The 22,852-nt window shown below is 31.2% G+C and overlaps 3 protein-coding genes across 4 annotated transcripts; 2 read left to right on the plus strand and 1 right to left on the minus strand.

Annotated features, from left to right (window-relative positions):
• Window positions 1-1,255: 1,255 nt before the first annotated feature.
• LOC117214817 (cell division cycle 5-like protein) lies at window positions 1,256-5,013 on the plus strand. 2 transcript variants are annotated; one of them, XM_033461166.1, is made up of 11 exons: window positions 1,256-1,300; window positions 1,381-1,646; window positions 1,729-1,859; window positions 1,929-2,431; window positions 2,504-2,678; window positions 2,750-3,184; window positions 3,272-3,390; window positions 3,680-3,844; window positions 3,911-4,018; window positions 4,088-4,261; window positions 4,349-5,013. In XM_033461166.1, exons 1-11 carry the CDS (start codon window positions 1,256-1,258, stop codon window positions 4,568-4,570), a joined length of 2,343 nt encoding a protein of 780 aa, XP_033317057.1. In that variant the 3' UTR covers window positions 4,571-5,013. The 2 variants fall into 2 exon arrangements, with proteins under 2 accessions (XP_033317057.1, XP_033317058.1); XM_033461167.1 differs by lacking the exons at window positions 1,256-1,300; window positions 1,381-1,646 and having other exon boundaries at window positions 1,919-2,431.
• Window positions 4,322-18,392, minus strand: LOC117214816 (DNA-dependent protein kinase catalytic subunit-like). The gene is made up of 16 exons (XM_033461165.1): window positions 17,918-18,392; window positions 17,591-17,772; window positions 17,365-17,527; window positions 17,167-17,282; window positions 16,712-17,104; window positions 16,453-16,634; window positions 16,129-16,382; window positions 13,750-16,049; window positions 13,341-13,685; window positions 13,114-13,266; window positions 9,006-13,022; window positions 6,583-8,913; window positions 5,802-6,498; window positions 5,512-5,714; window positions 5,367-5,449; window positions 4,322-4,555 (listed from the first exon to the last, which is right to left on the minus strand). The coding sequence occupies exons 1-15, from the start codon at window positions 18,042-18,044 to the stop codon at window positions 5,372-5,374; spliced, it is 11,541 nt and encodes a 3,846-aa protein (XP_033317056.1). The 5' UTR covers window positions 18,045-18,392; the 3' UTR covers window positions 4,322-4,555; window positions 5,367-5,371.
• A 906-nt stretch (window positions 18,393-19,298) lies between these two features.
• LOC117214641 lies at window positions 19,299-19,716 on the plus strand. The gene has a single exon (XM_033460840.1). The coding sequence runs from the start codon at window positions 19,312-19,314 to the stop codon at window positions 19,714-19,716; it is 405 nt and encodes a 134-aa protein (XP_033316731.1). The 5' UTR covers window positions 19,299-19,311.
• Window positions 19,717-22,852: the final 3,136 nt, after the last annotated feature.

Consider the following 22,852-nt stretch of genomic DNA (forward strand, 5'->3'; position numbering starts at 1 on the left):
TAAATACTATTTATTTAACATATGTTTCAAAAACATAATTATAAAAACAAATAAGTAATAATTCAAATAATTAAAGCAATGGTACATATTTAGTAAAAGAAGATATTGATTTTGTAAAAACTATGCATGTTGCTAATATATAAAAAATAAATTAAATTCTTAGATTCACCATGTAAGTTGTAAATATCAATATTCCACCAGTTAATATGAGACTTTGTATATATGAGAAATATATAACTATAAGTATTATAATTTTATTCCTAAATATGAGATACCAAAAGGAAATCTAAAAAAGCGGAAAAGATTTAACTTAATCATTATTTCAGTAATTAAGTTATAGTATGTATATATGTGTGTTCTTAATGTTTAATATAATTTATAAAAAAATAACATGTACAGAAGTACTGTATATGAAAAATATTTTACGTCAGCAATAAATTTAAGTATTTGTTTACTACATGTACATTAATGAGTTACTGCAGGATATTTATGATTCAAATTGTGCAGATATAATTTACTGAACAAATATTTTCTTATTTATTGTATGTATAATTCATGCGTGTATTGAATATGTTGAATATATATGTATATCCAAAATCTCTCTGAAGTTTACATATAGTCCACACATTTATTATAACAATAAATAATTTACAGTCCGCTTATCGTGCATGTAATGCTATGCTGTACACCTTAAATTACCTCTATATTTAAAACTATATTCACAATTCAAAACCAATTTGAAATCTGGAATCAGTTTTAAATACATATTTAAGTACATAACGAATTGTTTAGCTTGTTATTGTCTTTTACATAATTCTTTATACTTTAATCAGAAGATCAGACGTTACGAAACATTTGAGCTAATTGTCTTAATTAATTAACTATTGAACAATAAAACATAGTTCAATAAACTCTCAGTTCTGTCTGGTTCTATATATTATAATATTTTATCTGTAATTTATAGATCTTTTATTTTTTCTATAAGCATATACTATTCTTCAAAATCATAAGAGCATTTTTATTGGATATATATATGTTGGATTCTATTCTGTATTTGCTTTTAAAAAAATTGTATTAATATTTTTATCGCCGCTTTCCACTGGTGTCGCTGACATCGCAATTTCCTCTTTGATGTTACTGTCGCTAATTTATAGTTCCAATGAGGTTGTTATTAATTATCAAATAAATAGGGATAATCAGTGAAAATTTTCCAATTTTTATTACTTTTTGGATGGTATTAAAAAATATATAAAAAATGCCACGTATTATGATAAAAGGTGGAGTTTGGCGGAATACGGAGGTGAAGATTGATTTCTAACCTGTATTTACATTTTGATTATATCAGAGATAGTTTTTTCTGTAAATATTTTATATTTTTAGGATGAGATTTTAAAAGCTGCTGTAATGAAATATGGCAAAAATCAATGGAGTCGAATAGCATCTCTTTTACATAGAAAGTCTGCTAAGCAATGCAAAGCGCGTTGGTTTGAATGGTTAGACCCAAGCATAAAAAAGACAGAATGGAGCAGAGAAGAAGACGAAAAGCTTCTTCATCTTGCAAAATTAATGCCTACCCAATGGAGAACAATTGCGCCAATTATAGGACGTACAGCTGCACAATGCTTAGAACGTTACGAATATTTGCTGTGAGTTAAATGTATTTTATAAATTTAAACTAACATGTTTCTGAAAATGAGTTTTACATTCTTTGCTATTATACCATGTTAGGGATCAAGCTCAAAAAAAGGAAGAGGGAGATGATGCTGCAGATGATCCTCGTAAACTAAAACCAGGAGAAATTGATCCAAACCCTGAAACAAAACCAGCTAGGCCTGACCCTAAGGACATGGATGAAGATGGTAAGCTTTCCATTTTACAGACTGTTATTTCCTGTTATATGTAAGAACAATAAAATTAGTAATTTTCAGAATTGGAAATGTTGTCTGAGGCACGTGCCAGACTTGCAAACACACAGGGTAAAAAGGCAAAACGTAAAGCCAGAGAGAAACAGTTAGAGGAAGCTCGTAGGCTTGCTGCTTTACAAAAACGTAGAGAGTTGAGAGCTGCTGGTATTACTGTATCACAAAAGAATAAGCGCAAACGCGGCGTTAATTACAATTCTGAGATTCCGTTTGAGAAACGACCAGCGCCCGGGTTTTATGATACGTCTAATGAGCATGTAGATCCGCTTGCCATTGATTTCTCAAAAATGAGACAGCAACATTTAGATGGCGAATTGAGACAAGAAAAGGAAGAAATGGAACGCAGAAAAGACAAGCAGAAGTTGAAACAACGTAAAGAAAACGATATCCCAATGGGAATGTTGAATAATGAAGAGCCAATAAAAAAAAGGAGTAAACTTGTTTTACCAGAACCACAGATATCTGACCAAGAATTACAGCAAGTAGTTAAGCTTGGTAGAGCATCAGAGGTATCTAGTTAATATATTTTATTATTTTGTGTAAAATATATAAGAATTTATATTTTATGTTATCTGTAATAGGTTGCTCGTGAAGTTGCAACAGAAAGTGGTATCACACTATCAGATAGTTTATTGGCTGATTATTCTTTACCAACTAATGCAGCTGTAACTCCACGTACTCCAGCTGCTGCAGATAGAATACTTCAAGAAGCTCAGAATGTTATGGCTCTTACTCATGTTGATACTCCATTAAAAGGTTGGTGTAATTGTATGTGGAAAAAAACATATATCTAAAATATTAATTTCATTGCTTTATTTTTCACACAGGTGGATTGAATACTCCATTAAATAATTCTGATTTTACTGGTGTTGTACCTTCCACGAACGCTGTGGCAACTCCTAACACAATTTTGGCTACGCCATTCCGATCGCAGCGTAGTGACGGAACTCCAGCTAATTCATTTAACACACCAGCATCTACACGAACGCAAAACGGAGTTTTAGCAGCTACACCGGTTCGTGATAAGCTCAGCATTAATCCAAATGAAAATATGGACGGGTCGGAGACTCCGTTAATTCAAAAGCAAGTAAAGGAACAGTTGCGTGCTGGATTGAGTGCGCTTCCAACACCGCGTAATGATTATGAAATAGTAGTTCCTGAAGGTGAAACAAAAAACGAAGATATTACTTCAACCACGACGGAAATTGTAGAAGATCAAGCTGATATAGATGCTAGGCAACAACAAGAATTAATAGAACAAAGTATATAATACATTATCGCTGAAGTATAAATGTATATTCTTTACTAGAAAAATTATTTATGTATTAATATTGTATTCTGTTTTACAGGAAAAAAGGAATTATCTAGGAGGTCGCAAGTTATACAACGAGATTTACCACGACCAGTTGATGTAAATATGAATATTTTGAGGCCATTTATGGATACTCCATTAACAGATTTGCAAAGGGTATGTTCATATAATCGTCAAATATATGTATGATGTACATAATAATTATATACATGGTATTAAAAAAAAAACTATTCAATATTAGTACATAGAACACACTATACTGTGTAAAAAAACCTTAGTAAACATAGGTTAAAAGCTCAACCGTTTCCGAGATATAAACATTTTTTTTATGTTTACTAAGACTCAATTTAGTATAGTGTGTATATATTACATAAATATTGAATGGGTTTTTTTAATACCCTGTATATAACGATCATATAACAACTATTAATGAATATGATTCTAGGCAGAAGAACTGATTAAAAGAGAAATGATTACCATGCTACAGTATGACGCATTACAAAATCCGGCACAACAAAATCGTAAAGGTTCCTCAAATTCATTAATTCAAGCTCAAGCTTACCTTGAGCAACATCCATACGTTAATTTTGAGAAAGAAGAACTTGCTGCTGTAAGATATTTTTTATTTTATTGTGAAATTATAATGCTGCTTAATTTTAATAAACATTTCATGTAGGCAAAGAAGCTTTTAACTGATGAAATGGGTGTAGTAAAAGAAGGTATGGCGCATGGAGAACTAAGTTCGGATTCTTATACAACTGTATGGGAAGAATGTTTGTCAGAGGTACCAACATATTTTCCATGCTTAAAACATTTTTGACTTGATAAATATATTTATTTGCTTCTTTGTTAGATATTATATCTGGAAACACAAAAACGATACACGCGAGCAACGTTAGCTTCAAAAAAAGATAGAGTAGAAGCATGCGAAAGAAAGTTAGAAGAGAATCGCATGCATATGACTGGTGAAGCCAAACGGGCAGCAAGAATGGAAAAAAAATTAAAAGTCCTTACTGGTGGATACCAGGTTGGTGATCTTATTTTCAGTACGAAAGATACATATTTTAAAATATGTACATATAATTAATTAATACACTAATTTTCTTTATTATAGACTAGAGCACAAGTATTAACAAAACAATTACATGATCTATGGGAACAAATAGAACAAGCACATTTAGAGCTTTCAACGTTCAAATTTTTACAAACACAGGAAGAAGCAGCCGTGCCGAGACGAGTAAATGCACTTATGGAAGATGTTAATAGACAAACTGAACGAGAACGCGTACTGCAAGGACGATATGCGCAACTGCAAGATCAGCTGCAGCAATGTTGAATAATTACCAGATGACTTATTGTAATATATTATACCGCAAATATTGTAAACGCTTTTTGAAATACAAAAAGTTAATTTCTATAAAAATTCACTAAACAAGTTTAAACAAACAAAAATTTTTAAGGATCTCAATTTTGTATAATGGAATGCCATTATATTATTTCGAATTATAACTGACGATTCAGCTCATTAGAGCGGAGATAATTTAATGTGAATATAATTTATTGTATGCAAAAGTTAGTATTATAGAATAGTTGTTAAATGAAGAAAGTAAATTGTAAATTCTATATTTTTACCTGATTTAGCAGTTTATCTGATCAGCAATTTTAATAATTTCATGGAGAAATTTTAGATGTTTACAATTTACAACTTCTATTTACAGTGCAATTTATTTAAAAATTGCGAATATAAAAATTAATAATACTGATGCGTAATGTAATTACGTTTTCAACAAAAAGCTAAAAATTATGTGAAGACAATATAATACTGTATTAAATATCGTAGTTTTTTAATAAACGATCAATCATTAAAAATTAAAATTTATTATTACTTCAGAGAAGTAAGAATGTAATTACTCGCATAATAAATTATAAAATGCAGGAAAGTGTATAAAATATATTTAAAAATATTACAAAATTCTAATTCTTACAAACATAAACATTTTAAAGAAATTGACTTATTTTCATTAGTTTCTTATTTAAGCAATAGTTTAAAAAGTACTATTTTCATAAGAAAAACTACATTATATTCGAAATTATATCATAAATATATACTATAAAAATATAAATTTAATTACATCTTTTAAAGCCACGGTTTCCATCCTACGTGCGTACGACCCAGAATATTTAAATCAGTTGCTTGATCCAGCAAACATTCGATCTAAAAATTTAGAGAACCTTATTGCTAAATGATCACAACAATAAAATTTTTTAAAGGATTACCTGCTCCTCAGGAGTTAAAAAGCCATTCAGTTTTGCTCGTGTTCGTTTGATGTCATCATCCCCAGTAACTATAGCATAATATCTATCGAAATATTTATCATGATGTTGTTCTTTTAATTGATCTAGTGTAATCAAAGATGGTTTAATCCCATTCAACTTCTTTGTAACTGCTTCGATCTTTCTTATTGGTACCCATTTAACATCTATAATTTGCATAAAATAAAAGTAGTCACGTGCTATTCTCTATTTAAGAATTAAAGTAGTTCATCTTATACATAATTAAAAACTACCTATAACATCTTCTTCACTTTCTCTTAATGCTTTGTTAACGTGTTCAGTCCAATTCAAAGGTTCATGAACGAAAACGTCCATACAAGATAGAATAGGTCCTTGATCGTTTCTCACTGCTTGTAATGTATGTATCATTATCGTTTTCAAAAGATCCTTTTCGGTGAAAGGCTTCAATAAGCCTAGGATTTGGGGTGTTAAGCGAAAAGGCATTAATTCTGGTATTCTTTGGTCAACGCCAGCATCAAAGGCTAGCCCAAAGTCGATACCTAAACAACGCCCTGAATCGATAACGATAAGGGTGTTTTCCAAATGCCGATCACCAATGCCTAAGATCCAATGTGCAATACACATAGTAGCATACGAAGTAATAAAATTTCGACGCATTGTAATAAAACTTTCTATGGATGGACATAATACAGTCAATGTTTTGCGTAAACTGTTCCATTCGGTTTTACCAATAAATTCGTTCATTTTATTAGTCACTTCTGAGGCGTTGTACTTTACTATTGCTTCCTTGTATTTTTCATGCAGCTGTTTAGAAGGAGCAACGTTTTGAATCCATTCTTGATAGAGTTTACTTATAGAATCGTGTCGTTCTATCTCTTGCTTTGACAGTGTGAAATTTATTAACTCTTGCAAAGATCTTGTGTTATCTACCCATTGTATAAGACCCACTGTTTTAGACAAGGGAATCACCTGCATTTAAAAAATTAATTCCCTTTTAATATTGACTTTTTACTATTCTTAAATATTCTATGAATTATTTAAAAAAGTACTCACCTGATAGGTATCAATAGATAATTGTCTTTGTCTACAAGCTGCGTCAATTTGTAATGTCTTGTTCATAATAGTAAACAACTGCTGTAATCTTTGATCTTGTCGTAGATCTTCTCCAAATTTTGTCAGAAAATGATAGTCCTTTGCATCATTACCAATCATAGTAATCCGAATAGGTTTGCGCATTGACCACATAACTCTTATATTTGAGTCAAACTTTAAAATTTTTGCATGATACTGAGGCATAGGTTTTCTATTGCCAGTATACTGACCAGGTATCTCTACATCTCTTTCAGGAAAGTTGCACAACCATGGACTGTAATCTTGCAATCTATTTTTATTATTATCTTTTTTAATAAGTGATATTTTAATTCTTTCGATTATTCTGTCCACACATAATTTAATTTCTTCAGTTTTTTTATTTTCTAACTCTTTTATCATATTTTTATAGGATGCAATCTTATTGAAGATATTCCCTGGTTTTGGATCATGTTTGTTCTCTCTTAGATTTGGATATACTTTCTTTAGAAATATATCTATAGCTGTAGCTGTTCCCAGAGATAAATTTTTTCTAAGTTCAATTAAATAGTGTCGTAAATATAATTCTGGTTTGACTACATAATGCAGCGCTGTCAAGAATCGATCGATTTCCGGTCTATTGTAAAGGATTTGTCGAATTTCATAAGTACTAGTTTCATTTAAGAGAGCAGGGTTTGTCTCCATTGTCAAACGAAATGTGTAAATAACTGCATTAGGATAAGTCTCAACAATCCGTTTAAGAACAGGTATAATTAAAGGAGCAATTGACGTTCCTAAATGGGAAAATAGTTGGGCTTGCCAAGAGAGAAACAGCCAAATTTGAATACTTTCAATCTCTTTCATAAAAATATCCTTTGTTTCTTGATCGTTGAAATATTCAGGTTTTAACAAACAGGGAAAATAGTGGGCTGCCTCAAGAGATCCATAACTCATTGCTTTCAATATAGAGTGAATAAATTCTTTACTTAACTGAATATCATGTGTATCATGCAATAATCTGTCATAGCAATACTTCGCAAGACTGAAATAACATTCCTTAATATTCTTAGTCGTCATATCACAGCATGTTTTCAAATTATTAAAGCTATAAGTTTCCAGTGTATTTCTAATGCTAGATAACTCATTATTCTCGGCGTTTATTTCTTTCAAAATTATAGTATTTTCTCTTAACAATTCTGCGAATGTTTCATTTTCTTCACTAAACTTTATGATCTTCGATGCTATCATACTGATTTGCTTCCGACTACTAACATTCGTAGTATCAACAATAGAGTTTTGTCGTAAAAGATCGTGACAATGTTTCCAAGAAGAAGAGTAGTGTGATAGCTTTTTTTTCATATCCGTTTCAGTATCTCCCATCAGGTATTTCAATTTTCCACAAAATAATAAAAATTCATTGAAAAAGATTGACGGAGCTACTACACTTTGTTCCACTTGTCGTAAATAATTTTTTGCTATGTATTTGTTCTTCTGATTTATCGATGCCTCGACCATCTTCAATCTCATATCAAAGATAATAGTGCGCAGTCTATACGTAATCGAATTTTCGTTTTCATCAGGATTACTGTCTGAATCGTTCTGTATTAAACTCTCATTCCATTCCTTCAATTTGTCATCAAGTAATTTATTAATAAAATAAGTCCTATAAGACGTTAATTTATCCCATGGGAGTATAGCGTCTAGTGATGAAGGCATACTGTTATCCCAGAACTTTAATATCTCGTTTAAATCGCGCGACGATTCAGCCGATTTCAAAATTTTTATAAATTTATTTACATCGTTGATGATTCGCAACTTCTGTAACTTGCAAATTCTTAATTGTGTGGAAAGCGGATGAAGTTTGATCCATTGTTCCCTTATCTCATCAGAAGAGTTCAATAAAAATTCACGGGCAACTTCTAGTTGATTATGCAAAAAAAATATCGAACATTCTTCCCCAAAGAATCGTTTCATGTGTTTTATCTTTGTCGTGTCATTCAGCCAAGATTCCATGATTTTGAAGTCATTTTGGAATTCCTCAGTATTGTCTTCATTTATCAGTTTACGGACATGAACATCAAACACCCAGGGGAACATCCAATCTTTCCATGGATTATTCCAAATGTTGTCTAAATTTCTATCAAGCTTGCCCTTTATGTGCCTGTCAATTTCATGCCAGCTGCATAAATTACTTAGACATTCAAACAAGCCTTGAAGACAATGCTCCTTCATTAATTCTGATTCCGTTCCATAAGCCTCTTCATATGCTAGCTTTGCTCTTTCCCATTTGTTAGATACTTGGGCAAATGATGCGATCTAAAATTTTGAGAGAACTGATTTAAAAAAGGATATTATAATCAATTTCATTATCATCATTTACTACAAGATAAATATATTTATATACATACTTGCATATCTTTATTTGTAATATGATTTTGAAAAATGCTAAGAACTGTATCAACATCATTCATAGATTTATAAAGATTTGTTAAAAGCAACCATTTAGAGGATGAGTCATCCGCATGTTTCCGTCGTATTTTCTTTTTAGGTGGCCTATAAATATTTGTCTCATGAATCAAATTTTCCTCTAAAACAAGTGATCCAAGGAAGTTTAAACTATTCGACCTCGAGGCCTTCGTAATGATTTCTGGTGAACAATCTGTTATAGAAGCATTTAATAATATTTCTAAAATTGCAGTTATAGTGGAATTACTATTTTGTTCATTTTCCATAATATGTTCCATACTGTCTACAAGTTTTCCTATAAAACTACTCTGTCTGCAGTTTTCAATTAATGAGCAAACAATATTAACTATTAAATCTTTACAAATCAACTGATCATTCTTTGCTAACTGTTGCAATGGTTCGATCAGTGTAGCATGCGATATTTCAATATCTGGAAAATCACCAATTCTATACTTTCTATACAATTTTACACTGCTTCTTTGCCGCACGCCTTCGTCTTTTATCATTTCCGCATGCTGTATATTTCTTTTAATCTCTTTCTGTCTTATAGCTGCAGAAATATCACTTGCACTGCTTAAAAATCGTTTCGACTTTTTATTGTAGGCAGGTTGCGGTACTTTTGGTACTTCAAATGTATTATCTTCTCCTAGATTAATAGACATTGCAATAGATGTATCGTTAACGTAAGTCGGCTCAAAATCAAGCTCCTGAGTTGCTTGAAGCATTAATTGTGAATTATGCGATGTCGTGTATGTAGAATCAAAGGACATATATGATAATGTAGTGTTCATTTGAGTGAATGTTTGATTCATTTGACTAGCTAAGGATGGAGCAAAAAGCGGAGCCTTTGATCCAAAATTCTTTGTCCTCCATAAGAGAGCTATTTTGTAGTCTCTATAACTGCAATCATGCAAAGGTTCAAATATCTTTTGTGTATAATTATTTGATTTCTTTATAAGATCTGTAATAAGTAAAAATATGAATGGTAAGAAATTTTGATCAGCATTGGGAGTATATATATCTACTGCTTCAAGCAACCTTTCTTTACAAGTATTTGTTAATTTTGCATCTTGTGTCCAAAAGTTTAGTATCATTTCTTGTAATGTTTCAGTAGGATCCAATATACCATTAAGTAATATTTCTTTGCTGATCTGCATTAACTCCTTTATCTCATTATTTCCAGAACTGTCCCCTGCGTATTTCTTATAAATATTTATAAATATACTATAAGCGATTTCTCTATATTCAGAAAGTTTATGCTTTGTATAAGGTGGTACTAATGTTATAAATGACAGTATATTTGGAGGAGGAAGGACATAAACTAAAGAATGGATAATTTTTAATGTTATTTTCTCACAGGGTAAAATTTTATTTGTTAATAAATCATGAAGCTTCATGTGAGCTAACTCCTTTACTATTTGATCTGTAGTAAAATTTGGTATGCATAATAAAAATATTTCTAAACCATTTGACTTGCCCTGAAAATCTACTCTAAATACACTTCTTTTAACAAAATCAAAATAATCCATTGCCGCAATCGGGTAATTTTTACATAATGCACGAATGCATTTCATCTGTCTGTTCTCGCATTTCGTTTGCATCTGTCTCAATATACTTCGAATTGTATCAATTATAGCGCACCTTTTGTTTGCTAATGTATTATCATCGTTCAGAGATTTCAAGATTAAACCATAGCATTCACAACATTGTAAAATTGTTTCTTCATCATCCTGCCATTTTTTTAAAGATCTTTCCAGAAATTCTAAGATATCATTTCTTTGAATAATGTCTAATCCCATGCCATTAATGAAACAGATTAATATTAAATATACTGTAGCTCCGGGTGCAGTACTCATCTTATCGCTTAAATTTTTAGGTAGCTTCAAATAAGGATGCCATACTTCGAGTACAGTTTTTACCATGTTCATGTTGTAATTATAAATAGATTTAGAAATTTTCTCGGTTTTCGTTACTATTACCTTTTGAATCAATGTCTCCCATAGCTGTTGAATTTCATCTTTATTTTGATTAAATGTAGATTCGTTTAATCTTTGAGAAGAAGTTTGCCAATCAATTAACATTTCTATAACGTCAACAATAATATAATTTAATTGATTTCTCTTCAAGTATGAATATGTTGCATGCATTATTGGCTGAAGGAAAAATTTTGCATAAGGCTGAAACACAGTCTGCATATTCAAGATAACTTTTAACATAAACAATCTGACATTATTATAATTTGTTGTTGTAAAAGAACTAAGAAAACATTTTAACCATTTTGGCACTGTGATAGTGTCATTAGTAGGTGGTACAGATATTTTTTCTTCTATCATATGACTCAGAACTCCACAAATGGAAGCCATACATTCATGATTATTTAGTTCATCATTTTCAAATGTTAAACTCATGCTTTCCTTTTTATCAGTACTATCATGTTTATTTCGTATTATGGTTTCATTAAAATCGTAAGCATTTATATCTTCAGTTAAACTACAGGAAGATAAATCATAACTATATATATATGAGTAATGACTAGATGCTTGCCTTTGTTTTATTCTCTTTCTTATATTAACTAATCTTTTACGATACTTTGGATTTTCAGCAACTGTCTGTTGAAAATTATATTGCTTCTGGCAATCTACAATATTCTCCCAAATCAATTGCTCCTTTTTCCTGTTCTCAATAAAAATACTTGCGTAAGCGTCTTCATCCTTTTTTATATTAGATACAATGGCTATGGAGCAATTATATGCAGAACAATGCAACAATCTTGTTGTTTCTTTAAGCTCAGGCTCATGTGTCCTTAACATACGTACATTTAACGCATTGCTGTATAAACTATGTAAAAGTTCTTTTCCAGTAACCACATTATCAATAGCATTTCGAGTAATCACACTCTCAGCATTATCTATGTCCCAGATTTGTAATTTTGCAAACATAATTGCAACAAGATCATAACATCCTATTTTTGATACCATAAGTTGTTTTATATCTGAAGTACCTCCAACCAAACTTTGGCAAATAACTGTATATATTTCTTTAATATTTGTTTCAAAGAATTTATTTATTTCAGTAGTTTTGCAAAATTCAAATGATGGTAAAAGAAATCTTTGTAACACATCAAACCTTTCATTTGTTAAGTTCATAAATAATTTGTATGCTGCTTGCAAAGATTTCACAGCACAATCAGTGGTAATAGAATCAAAGTACTTTTGTAAATATTCATTAGTTGTTTCATTACACAGGTATTTAGCAATACCAGTTGCAAATAAAATAATGGTTTCAAATACTATCACCGATTTAGTGACTGGTAATAACATTACCAATTTGTGGAAACAGTTGGTAATTTTTAAAGCTTTCACATTCTTCTGAGAAAAATCATTTGGACACACATCGAGTCTATTATTCTTCAAATTACGTAAAATAACAAGTACTTCTGGTTTTGTATCAGTCATATCAGTTAGACAAACCAGAAAATTATGAAGGATATATATCTTATATTCTATATCTAAATTGTCCATTAGCTGATTAAGAATCCACATATAAAAATCTTTACTTAAAGATGATACTTCTATTGGTTTGTGCTTCAAATGGACTGCAATACCAAGAATATTTATTAATTTTTGTCGTCTATCTTCTAAATTATTTATTACACTTTCAAATATTGTGAATTTTTTAATAACTGTATCCACTAATACTTCTACACAATCATGGAACTCCTTTTTATATCGTTGTACAAACAGAAATAATTGCTCCATTATCATTAGAAGAGTAGACGGATCTCGTTGCAGTAAATCATTAAATATTTCGATAGATTTTTCTATATCCTTTAATATGTATCTAAATATTTCGCATTTAAATGTACTGAAGAAATATACACCATGTTTCATTTTTTTATCACCTGATCCAAGCATTGTATCATTTTCAATGAATTCAATTAACATCCTTGTCATTGAAAACTGCAAATATAATTTTATAAAATATTTTCAATATGATGATAAAAGATTTTCAATATGTAACACTTTCTATTTGTATATTTGGATAATATACCTCGTAATGAATAAGTGAAAATTCCATTAAAATTTCTAGATAATCTTTTGCTGATGGTTTTATAGTTACATAAATAAGTTCTCCTAATGATTCTCTTACTAACGCCTTGAAAATACGTGTAACTGTATCCTGTCGATTGATCAACTCTTTCATCTATAAAACAATATTAATAATTGTAAATAATATGACGTACTGAAAAAGCAATATTATGTATATGTATTATATACCTTATCTAATTGATTAAGGATGTTACGACGATCCAAAAAGCTTAAACCCCGAACATATTGTTTAAGTTCAGTAAAATTCTTTTTACCATAAATAATGTTATCTAATACAACAAAATCGTATATATGTTTCTCCACGTATATCAATAATTCACATTTAAGTAGGTGTAACAAAGAAATATTATTTTTATGCATTATAGACTGTAACAAGTTTCCCATAATTACAAAAAGTTCTTCTGTAATTTCAAGATTTTTTAAATCAAACCCTATTACTTGTGGGCACATTATACATTTTGCAATTAACTCAAAAAAATCTTTATTGAAGAAGAAATCTGGAATGAAATTGCCCTGAAATTGAAAAATGAAAAATTAAAATCTTAATATAAAATTTTTTACAAAATAATTTACTTACATCAAAATTCAATAAAATTTGTGTAAAATCGAATATATTCAATATTGCTTTACATTGCAATGTTTGTAGGTCTTCAATCTCTTTCGATAATATTATTAAATTATCTTCCTTATTCTCTATTTTAATTCTATTCATCACATGAATAAAATTCCTAGCACAATTGAAAATTTCATCTTTTTGCGAATTTGAATTATCAAATAAACATTGCATATTCAATAAATCGCCTTTTATTAACCAAATGTAACAATCCAAACTCCTTAAAAAAGGCAGTATGCCATTAACAGGTAGATTTTCTATTTTTGGCAATTGACTTAAAATTATACTATTAAACGTTTCAATTCCGTATGTATCGATATAATTATTTATTATTGTTTTAGCTGAGTCACAATCTGCTACATGTTCAGAAAGTTTTACAACTAGTTCCATACATTTTATCCGACAATGTTGATCTAAACAACCACATTGTGTGAGCAACCACTTTACAGCATCGACTAAAGTTGAACCTTCAAATTCATAAGGTTTCCTACGATTATGATGTTCTGCGTTTAACAGATTTTTTTTTGCTATTAGAACTCTCTCAACATGATTAAGAGCATTAATGATTGATGGGTCACTACAACCATCCAAGCTTTTAATGAAACTGTATAATATTTCCAACCAATATATAGATACAGTTTTCTCATCTTCACGTAGAATGCTATAAATATGATTAAAAGCCGTTGCGCCTGCTATTCGTTTAGAGGTAGAAGGATGCAGAGCAAAATTCGTTATTTTATTTATAACTTTATAAATATTCGACTGACTTATTGCAGCATTATCAGACTGTTTTATGGACCATTTAATAAATTCGCTCAAGCATATCCCAGAAAATTCTCTAAGAGACGAATTGGCTTCATCACATAGACCTTTGAACAGCAAATCGAGAAAATATGTAGTAGTCAGAGATTCGAGCATAAATTTTGAGCTTAACCAGTGAGTTAGCTGTAGCATTAAAGGATAAAAAATTTGTCTCGCTGCTTCTTCGTAATCACAGCCCAAATTTAGTAAGGCTGGACATAACATTGTGTAGAGAGAAACGAATCGATCTGGATTAGATACTAAGTATTGTGATGTTTTACCAAGAACGTACATTACTATCGAATGAAGTACTTCACAGGCAATTACCTTCGTCCGTCTATCCCCAGAATTTTGAGCCAATAATATTATTCTGGGCAAAATTTTATCAAAATGGATATCCACTTGTGTATCAGAAAAGGTCAATGAGTATTTGAGTAAGTCTTTCTTATCCCAAGTAGCTCCTGTGTTCATAGATTTTTTATGTATGAAATCCATTATTATATTTGTATCAAGCGAAGCGATAAACAACAAAACTCTCATTTGAAATCTTTCTAAAGTGTTCTCATCGTCTCTTAATATTATTCGTTTAATAACTTTTCGCTCAGTTTTTATGATATCTTGTAGAAATTCTACAGAACTTTCACCACTGTGTAAATATGGTTCCAAAAATGGTACTATTTCTTGTAAAAACATAGCTGTGATTTCATTATCAAAATGATTTGTCCATTTTTCTAATGTGTTTAAAGCTTTACAAGCTAATTCAAAGTCACTTATACCAACTGTAAAGGCAATTTTAAATGTTGGAATTGTACTGTTTAGTATGTTTTCTACATATAACATTGGTACATCTAAAATTAAGTGCACGCATGTAGTTAACAATTCATTGGAAAATGTAGGAATCAAATTCAATACGTTCATTATATACTTATTTAACATTTCTAATGTTTCTGTTTCAATCTCATCGCTACTTAACTCACAAATATGTTTAGATATTGCGTGTACTAATTTATAAAAACCCGACACTAAATGATTTTTGTGAGATTTACTAATAACTTTTAGTAAGAATTTGTGTATTGTATTTATGAATAAAGAGGTGTCTAAACTGTTAATTATATCGACGTATAAATCTACGATATTAACGAACGTTCGAAAATCTGCTTCATTTTCAGCAATTTGAGAAAAGGCTACATCTGAAAATATATTATCTTCTTTCGTTTTTGTGCACAGATTTAATTTGTCGATTAATGCAATCCCCACATGCATAGTTGAATCAATTACATATTGTACAGTTTCTCTGCTATATTTGAAATCTTTGCTATATTTGTTTTGATCTAAAAGTTGTAACCACAAAGGCAAATAATCTTTATAGCACAGTGGTCGTTCTGACAGATTATTCAATCCTCGTTGTAATTCAGCATCAACAAATAAAGTATGCAAAGAGGTCCACACTACTCCATTATAAACTAAATATTTAAACACATTATGTAAAAAATACTAAAATATTAAATTTCATTTATGAATATTTATCAAATATATACTTACTTAAATTATATAAAAATTCGTCTAACAGATCTCTATTAATTGTCATAATATTAACGATCGTATTTACCAATAAGGATACAGCAAAATTCTGATTAGATACAGGGAATTCAGGAAATCTCTTAATTAAAAGAATACTAAGCTTTGTGATCATATTAATTTGATCAATTGAAAGATCGGATGTATGTAATATTATTTCTGAAAGAGCTTCTTGATAATTGCAAATACTTTCCAAGTGTATTTTTTCTATATCATCCCTGCAAAATTAGGGGCATTAATAAATTTATATTATGAAATACTTAAAAAAAGCAAATATATAATTGATACCTTGAACAAAGTGGCATAGCACAATTAGCTATCAAAGAAAACATATTTTTCACATCATTATTAGTAAGATATATCTTACATGGTGCAGCTATTTGACTAAATCCATATATAATATAACAAAGCATATTTGAATTTACATGATGACTGCTCTTTAATTGTTCCTCGAAAAGATTTTTAAAATACTAGAACATAATAAATATTAAAATATTATAGATATTGTCAAATTCTATATAAACTATTCTACAAAATAGATAGTTACCAGGAATATTGCTTTATCACCCTCAGATGATTTGTGTTTTAAGATGTGTCCAATTACTCTGTAAAATTTTCTTAAAGCATATTGTCCACATTGACTGCATTTTACATTTTTATCTTGGGCCACATTTGTCAATAAATCATACCAGTATTTGTAATCGCAATAAACAAGATCACCAAATAAATCTATATGTCTAGACAACAAATTAATTGCAGATCTCATTGAAACTTTTTTAACTGAGTATTTTTGTGGATTGCTTAATTCTTTGACCCATGTGTATAGTTCCTTATAATACTTCTTTTCTATCTTTTCCGTAAGCCTTGTCAATATATTTGAAAAAGCATCCAAATATACTTGAAATATATCAAGTGAATGGGACATAGTTTGTGGATTATACTAAAATTTTCAATGCAAGAATAAAAATTTTTTCTTCAAAGATATTAAACAATAAAATATACCTGCTTGATGAAATCATTCCTTAACTGTTGGAAGATTATATGATATTCTTGTGCCTCTGAAACTTCTGGACAATGTTTTGCAATTGTTCCAAGTACAGAAAATAATAAGCTTCTTTCTGTAAAAAGTTAAAACTATTGTCTTTATAATTTTAAATTATTTACATGTAAAATAAATTTGTTTATATATTCTAATTCTACCTTTAATGTTAACAAAACGAAATAAGGATACAAATTCTTTTACAGTTTTATCTAATTCGATTTCATATTCCTCAAAATTTGCTATTAACATATTAAATGTGCTGCAAGCAGCATTTTGAATAAGTGCTGAACAACGTGTTTTAAGTGCCTGTTGGCATACATTCTACAAACAAACAAAGCTTTAATGTGGTCTGTAAATATCCATGAAATAACATTCATATTATACCTTTGTTCCAACTATATATGGTATAAATATATCACAGAACTGTTCTATGATAAATTCAAGAAGATGAAATGCTTCTTTAACAGCCGTATCAAAACCTTTCTCAGGTTTGTACTTCCCAAGTTCGTTATTAAGAAAAGAAAGTAAACCTTTCTTTTCATCAAATAATATAGATAGCATCAATTCTAAAGACAAAAATTGCAAATATTAAATGTTAGTATTTAAAATACAGTTACATATATTTCTCCTACAAAATAAATACAATATTTTACTGTAGTATTAAAAAATAAGATCTATACTTTATGATATATAATAAGATTTATTACATACCACTATCATCTTTTGCTATATTTTGGAAGTATTTTTTACTGTCCTTCAAAATTTCCGTTAAATTTGTGCTGTTTCTTTCTGTAACAGCTCTTTCAAAAATACCCATAAACGTTTTGAACGATTCCATATTCCAGCAACTTGTATAAATCAAGTATAATTTAGCGATTGAATTTTGATTGACATAATATAAAATCTTTTTATATGTCTACTGCGTATATTGTGTATTGCTTTATCTATCTGTAAAAATATGATGATATCGTGTTCCGACTAAATATTACACAAAAGTATACAACATAGATAATATGACGTAAAGTATGTAGCCGGCTAACTACGTATTAATAATATATTACAAATAATTATTATAACAAAGACCATTTTGTAATTGAATTATTTTAAATATTTTATTAAATAATTAAAATGATGCGAAGAAACGCTTTATTATCACATTATCGCATTGTACAACAAATAGTGTACGAAATTAAGTATATATATATATATATATATACTGGGTGTTTGGTAACAGGCGGTACAAGCGGACAGGGGGTGGTTCTACGCGAAAAAAGAAGTCGAAAATATACAATAAAAATTTTTCGTTTGAGGCTTTGTTTTCGAGAAAATCGACTTTGAATTTTCGCTCGGTACGCGTGCACTTTATCACATCTCGTTATAACGGATTTCACTGTAGATAGTTGTCCCGATGGAAAAATAAAAAAAAAAAAAAAATTTTTTTAAATTTTTATTCCATATTTTCGACTTCCTTTTTCGCGTAGGATCACCCCCTTACCGCTTGTATCGGCTGTTACAACCACCCTGTATACATTTATTTAGTTACTATTCTCTGCTTATTTCATACGAATTTCATAGTCTACAGCCTACTTTATTTATTATGTATGTAACTTAAAATCATTGGAATAATGATTTTTGCATTAACATTAATGTACGTGCCAAATAATACGTGCAGTACATCTTCATACGCTATTGATTATTTCCTGTAAATGAAGAATTTTAATATAATGTACAAAATATATAAAATTTAGCATGAAAATTGTCGCACATATATTTAAAAATTAATTGGATTAAAGTATTTTTCAAAAATTCTAAGAATGTAAGGTCGACGTAAGATTTTACACAGAACTAGTTTCCATTTTCGCGCGTAAGACTACGTCATAAAGACAGGGGTGGGGGTATAGAAAGTGGACTTTAGACGAGCAGCGTAGGCTTCCCTCAGTCATCTTACGACTGTGCTGTGAGAAAGGTGTTTTGCTCAGTGGTTTCAAATCCTTTGTGTGCAGTTGTGTGAATCTCTTCTGTTTTGTTCTACGACAAACACGAGCCGGATACAGGTTAGTATACTTTTTACTTATTCAATAATTAGGTGAAATAGTTAAGAAAGCATGACGAAGACAAAGGAGAGACTTCCAAAACCGAACGCCGACAAGCAAAGTGAAACTGAACGGTTAGTAACTTGGATTAACAAAGTTCGCCGCAAACAATCAAAGTGTCGCCGAAACCGCAGACGCGATTTACGGATTGAAGCAGTGCTGACGTGCGCTCTTTCCAAAGCTGAAGATGATTTACGCATCCGGCGATTATCAACAGCCTCAAAATGGGAGGATCTTAAAAAACAATGCTTGAAGAAGGTAAATTATACAAATTATGAACTCTACAATGGTGAGGACACGGAAAATCCGGGATCGTCTCAACAGAATCCCCGGGAGGAGCCATGGTGTCCTGAAGTGGGCAGTTTAGACGATGTCGTGTCTAAGTTGGCAGAAATAAAAGTAACGTTACAACGCTGAAGTAGCGGGAAAAATGCAGGCGATCAGGTTTGGAAGACCTAACTGTGACAAGAGGATTTCTCGCATCGTTTTATCTACCAAATGCGTAGAGATTTCAACAACTAAATGGAATCTCGAGCGATTACGGAGCACCGTGTATTACGTCGGTGCTGCAAGAATAGAAATCGCATTACTATCTTGATGTATATATGGATATTTTTTGTTTGCAGTCTCACCGTACGAGATGGCATTGGGACAAGCGGAGGTAGTTGGTGTTTGCAGCGATGCTGAAGCGTACTGCACGCTCGAGGACCCCATGTTCTCCAGTCTCTGCGCCTTTCATTGGTTTGGTTTATATATTATATTATATGTATTGGTTTGGTAATATACGTAATAATGAGCGTTCGAAATATGTTCGAAGACTGTTCGATTCGATATTTTTTATTTTCAGAAATATATACTTTGTATGTCTTATAGTTTAAAGAAAATTTGTATAGTACATTTTAGCTTGTAGATTTAGTAGTATCGTTTAAAATACTCGCTCCATTATTCTGAACGTTAAGATTTTGTATATTTGCTTAATGTTGATTAACAGTTTCGTAGACTTTAAGAGATAAGGAACGACGAGAGAGGATTGGTACGGGATAAAGAAGGGACGGAAAGTCTTTGTTTTTAGAAAATCGTACATGAAGTTTTCTGGCTGACGAATGGGTTGCACCATGATCAAGTTGTACATAAACGTCCCATCACTCCGTGCTTCCGTATCTTGAACATCCAAGCATCAACTAATTCGAAAATCGTCTGACGCGCGATACTCATAGGCTTATTGTGACGAACTACAGCAAATTGTAGCAAATCTTATTTGGTGAGCTCTAATCCCTTTTGTTCGTTATCTGTGCAAATGTGTTTTCTCATGTCCGGAAAAGTGTTTTCATAGCTTGTACCACCAGGTTGTATGCGAGTTGTCGAAGCACACAAGACAAGCCTCCACTGAATATCAATAAGGAGAGACTGCGCTAGGGGTAATGGCCCCCCCTAACGCCAATTCAATATTCAGGAAATATTAGGACTGGCTAGAACTAGAGAACGCGTGAAGGGGGTGCAACTGAAGTTAATTCATAAGAGAATCCTGGAGCATCCCTGTCATACGCGTCGGGTGGTCATCGTGGAGTTTTAGTCGGTAAGAGTCCGACACTACTCTGCTGTTACGCAATTACTGCAACAGCGGAGTGTCCATGAGGATTTCTCCACGTAAAAAAAAAAAAAAAAAAAAAAATTTGTATGTGAGTTACTCTGGCTTATCAATATGCCCTGTTCAAAGTTGGCCAAGCTGAATACTGTCACAGGCCTCTATCTTTCATTCGAATTAAGATAATAAGAGCTTTTTGAGGTATGGAGTAAATTGAATGCATCTTTGTTGAGTCTAGATGATCCAGAATGGCGAACTACCGTAAGTAAAGCAACTAATCGAAATAATAGACATGCACATATACGTAATATGTTTAATATGGATAGGAAATTGTTTTGAAATTTAACAATCATTGCAATAATTACGTCGGTTCGGAAGTCGTATTACTAGATACTTATATTTACAGATTTCAATTCACTTATCCATTGATTGATGTTAGGACAAATGAGGAACTTCGCATGTTATTAAATTAACAAATAAAATGTATTGTTCCTGATAAATGGTATGCAGAATAGTATTGGAAATAAAAGACTGGTTTATATTACAGTTCAAGTGACTGATAGTAGGAAAGCAGTGATGGAAAGTGAGGCAACGTATTATAAAATTGAATCCCTAATTATAGCATGTAGATAGTATTTTGAGTGTGGACGGAGGACAAAATTATGCACATTCCTTTTTCAATTCCAAGGAAAAACATCATCGATGAGTCAGTTGTCAAAACACGATGGAAATTGCTCATTGTTAATTGAACAAGTTTGATATAATTACACAAGCTAAAGATTTAACTTGAAATTTGTTTGAAGAAATGTATTTTTGCTTATACCTGATGTCAGGCGCGGTATTAAGTATTATGCTTTTATAACTATTGTTTTAAATATTTTTGTGTTGAAATATTGTCGTTTGGGTGTCTGTTTTGTACTGCAGGAGTACCCGAAATAATTATACTCGTCATGTACAGCTAAACAACTACAGGCAGTTGATCCTATTCCTGGAACGCGTTGGATTCGTGTTTACATGGTACGTTGATTGGAATCACTTAGAGACGGATTACTGGGGGTGTGAGTAATTATGTTTCAGCCAGGCTTGGATAGAGAACGCGTTTAATCGACGTTTAAAGGTCCGCTTAAAATACACATGCTCTGGTAGTTTCTAATTTGATCGTTATAGATGTCGTATACTTTCTGCTAAATCCGTTTTTGGGAGACATTAAGATGAAAAAGGTCATATTTTTAAAGAGGGGGAGAGAGGTGGTATGCTTTGGATAAAGGTAACAATTTTATATGAAGGATGATTATTGTAAACATTGAATATAATTGGGGAAAATTGAGAAACTGGTGTAACTTGTTGTATTATGAGCTACAGGCCTGGTGCTGTGTCTATCTCTTATCACTTTAATACAATGGATGAGACATTTGTATGGCCTTTTTTGATAATGGAAAACGTGTTCGTGCTGTATGTATTCAATAACAGGAAATGGTTCTGCAATTTCAGTAATTCAAAGTACTTGCAGTATAATGATAAGTGTAAATTCGACCAATTGCGGGGAGACGTAATCGCGAGGAGAGACGTCAACGGGGGTCGTAAATCCCCGTTACGATTGTAGCAATCGACACCACGAATTGATCGATCCCCTGATTTCCGTTGAGATAATAAGGGGTGATTGAGTTTGTATAACACTGTGATTCACAGAGTTATAAATTATATATTACCAACACTTAGAGTACACTGACGCAGAGAAATAAATAGTTAACAACTTGTCGCACGACGATGCGATAGATATGTGCGCTAGAGCAGGGCTCTTATACTGGAAATTAGTGTATTAATGGACTTAGCACTATGATGTATTTAGGAGAGAAGATGTATGTTCGACCACACCGAGAACCGACAAAGATTTACGGGAAGTATGCGACTCTCGCGCTATGTGTAGACTGCCGCGTTAGGCGTTAGTTTTTAGACTGACTGTCGCTC

Source organism: Bombus bifarius, unplaced genomic scaffold (genome assembly GCF_011952205.1).
Source record: "Bombus bifarius isolate JDL3187 unplaced genomic scaffold, Bbif_JDL3187 scf7180000009243, whole genome shotgun sequence".
Taxonomy (NCBI): Eukaryota; Metazoa; Arthropoda; class Insecta; order Hymenoptera; family Apidae; genus Bombus; species Bombus bifarius.

Bases quoted from the DNA above. Each gene is read 5' to 3' on its own strand.
- LOC117214816 (XM_033461165.1), bottom strand. From the start codon at position 18,044: ATGGAATCGTTCAAAACGTTTATGGGTATTTTTGAAAGAGCTGTTACA. The intron at 13,267-13,340 runs GTATATAATACA...ATTGTTTTATAG, and splicing joins TCCTTAATCAATTAGATAAG to ATGAAAGAGTTGATCAATCG. The intron at 5,715-5,801 runs GTAGTTTTTAAT...TGCAAATTATAG, and splicing joins AAGTGAAGAAGATGTTATAG to ATGTTAAATGGGTACCAATA.
- LOC117214641 (XM_033460840.1), top strand. From the start codon at position 19,312: ATGACGAAGACAAAGGAGAGACTTCCAAAACCGAACGCCGACAAGCAA.
- LOC117214817 (XM_033461166.1), top strand. From the start codon at position 1,256: ATGCCACGTATTATGATAAAAGGTGGAGTTTGGCGGAATACGGAG. The intron at 1,860-1,928 runs GTAAGCTTTCCA...AGTAATTTTCAG, and splicing joins TAAGGACATGGATGAAGATG to AATTGGAAATGTTGTCTGAG. The intron at 3,845-3,910 runs GTAAGATATTTT...CATTTCATGTAG, and splicing joins AGAAAGAAGAACTTGCTGCT to GCAAAGAAGCTTTTAACTGA.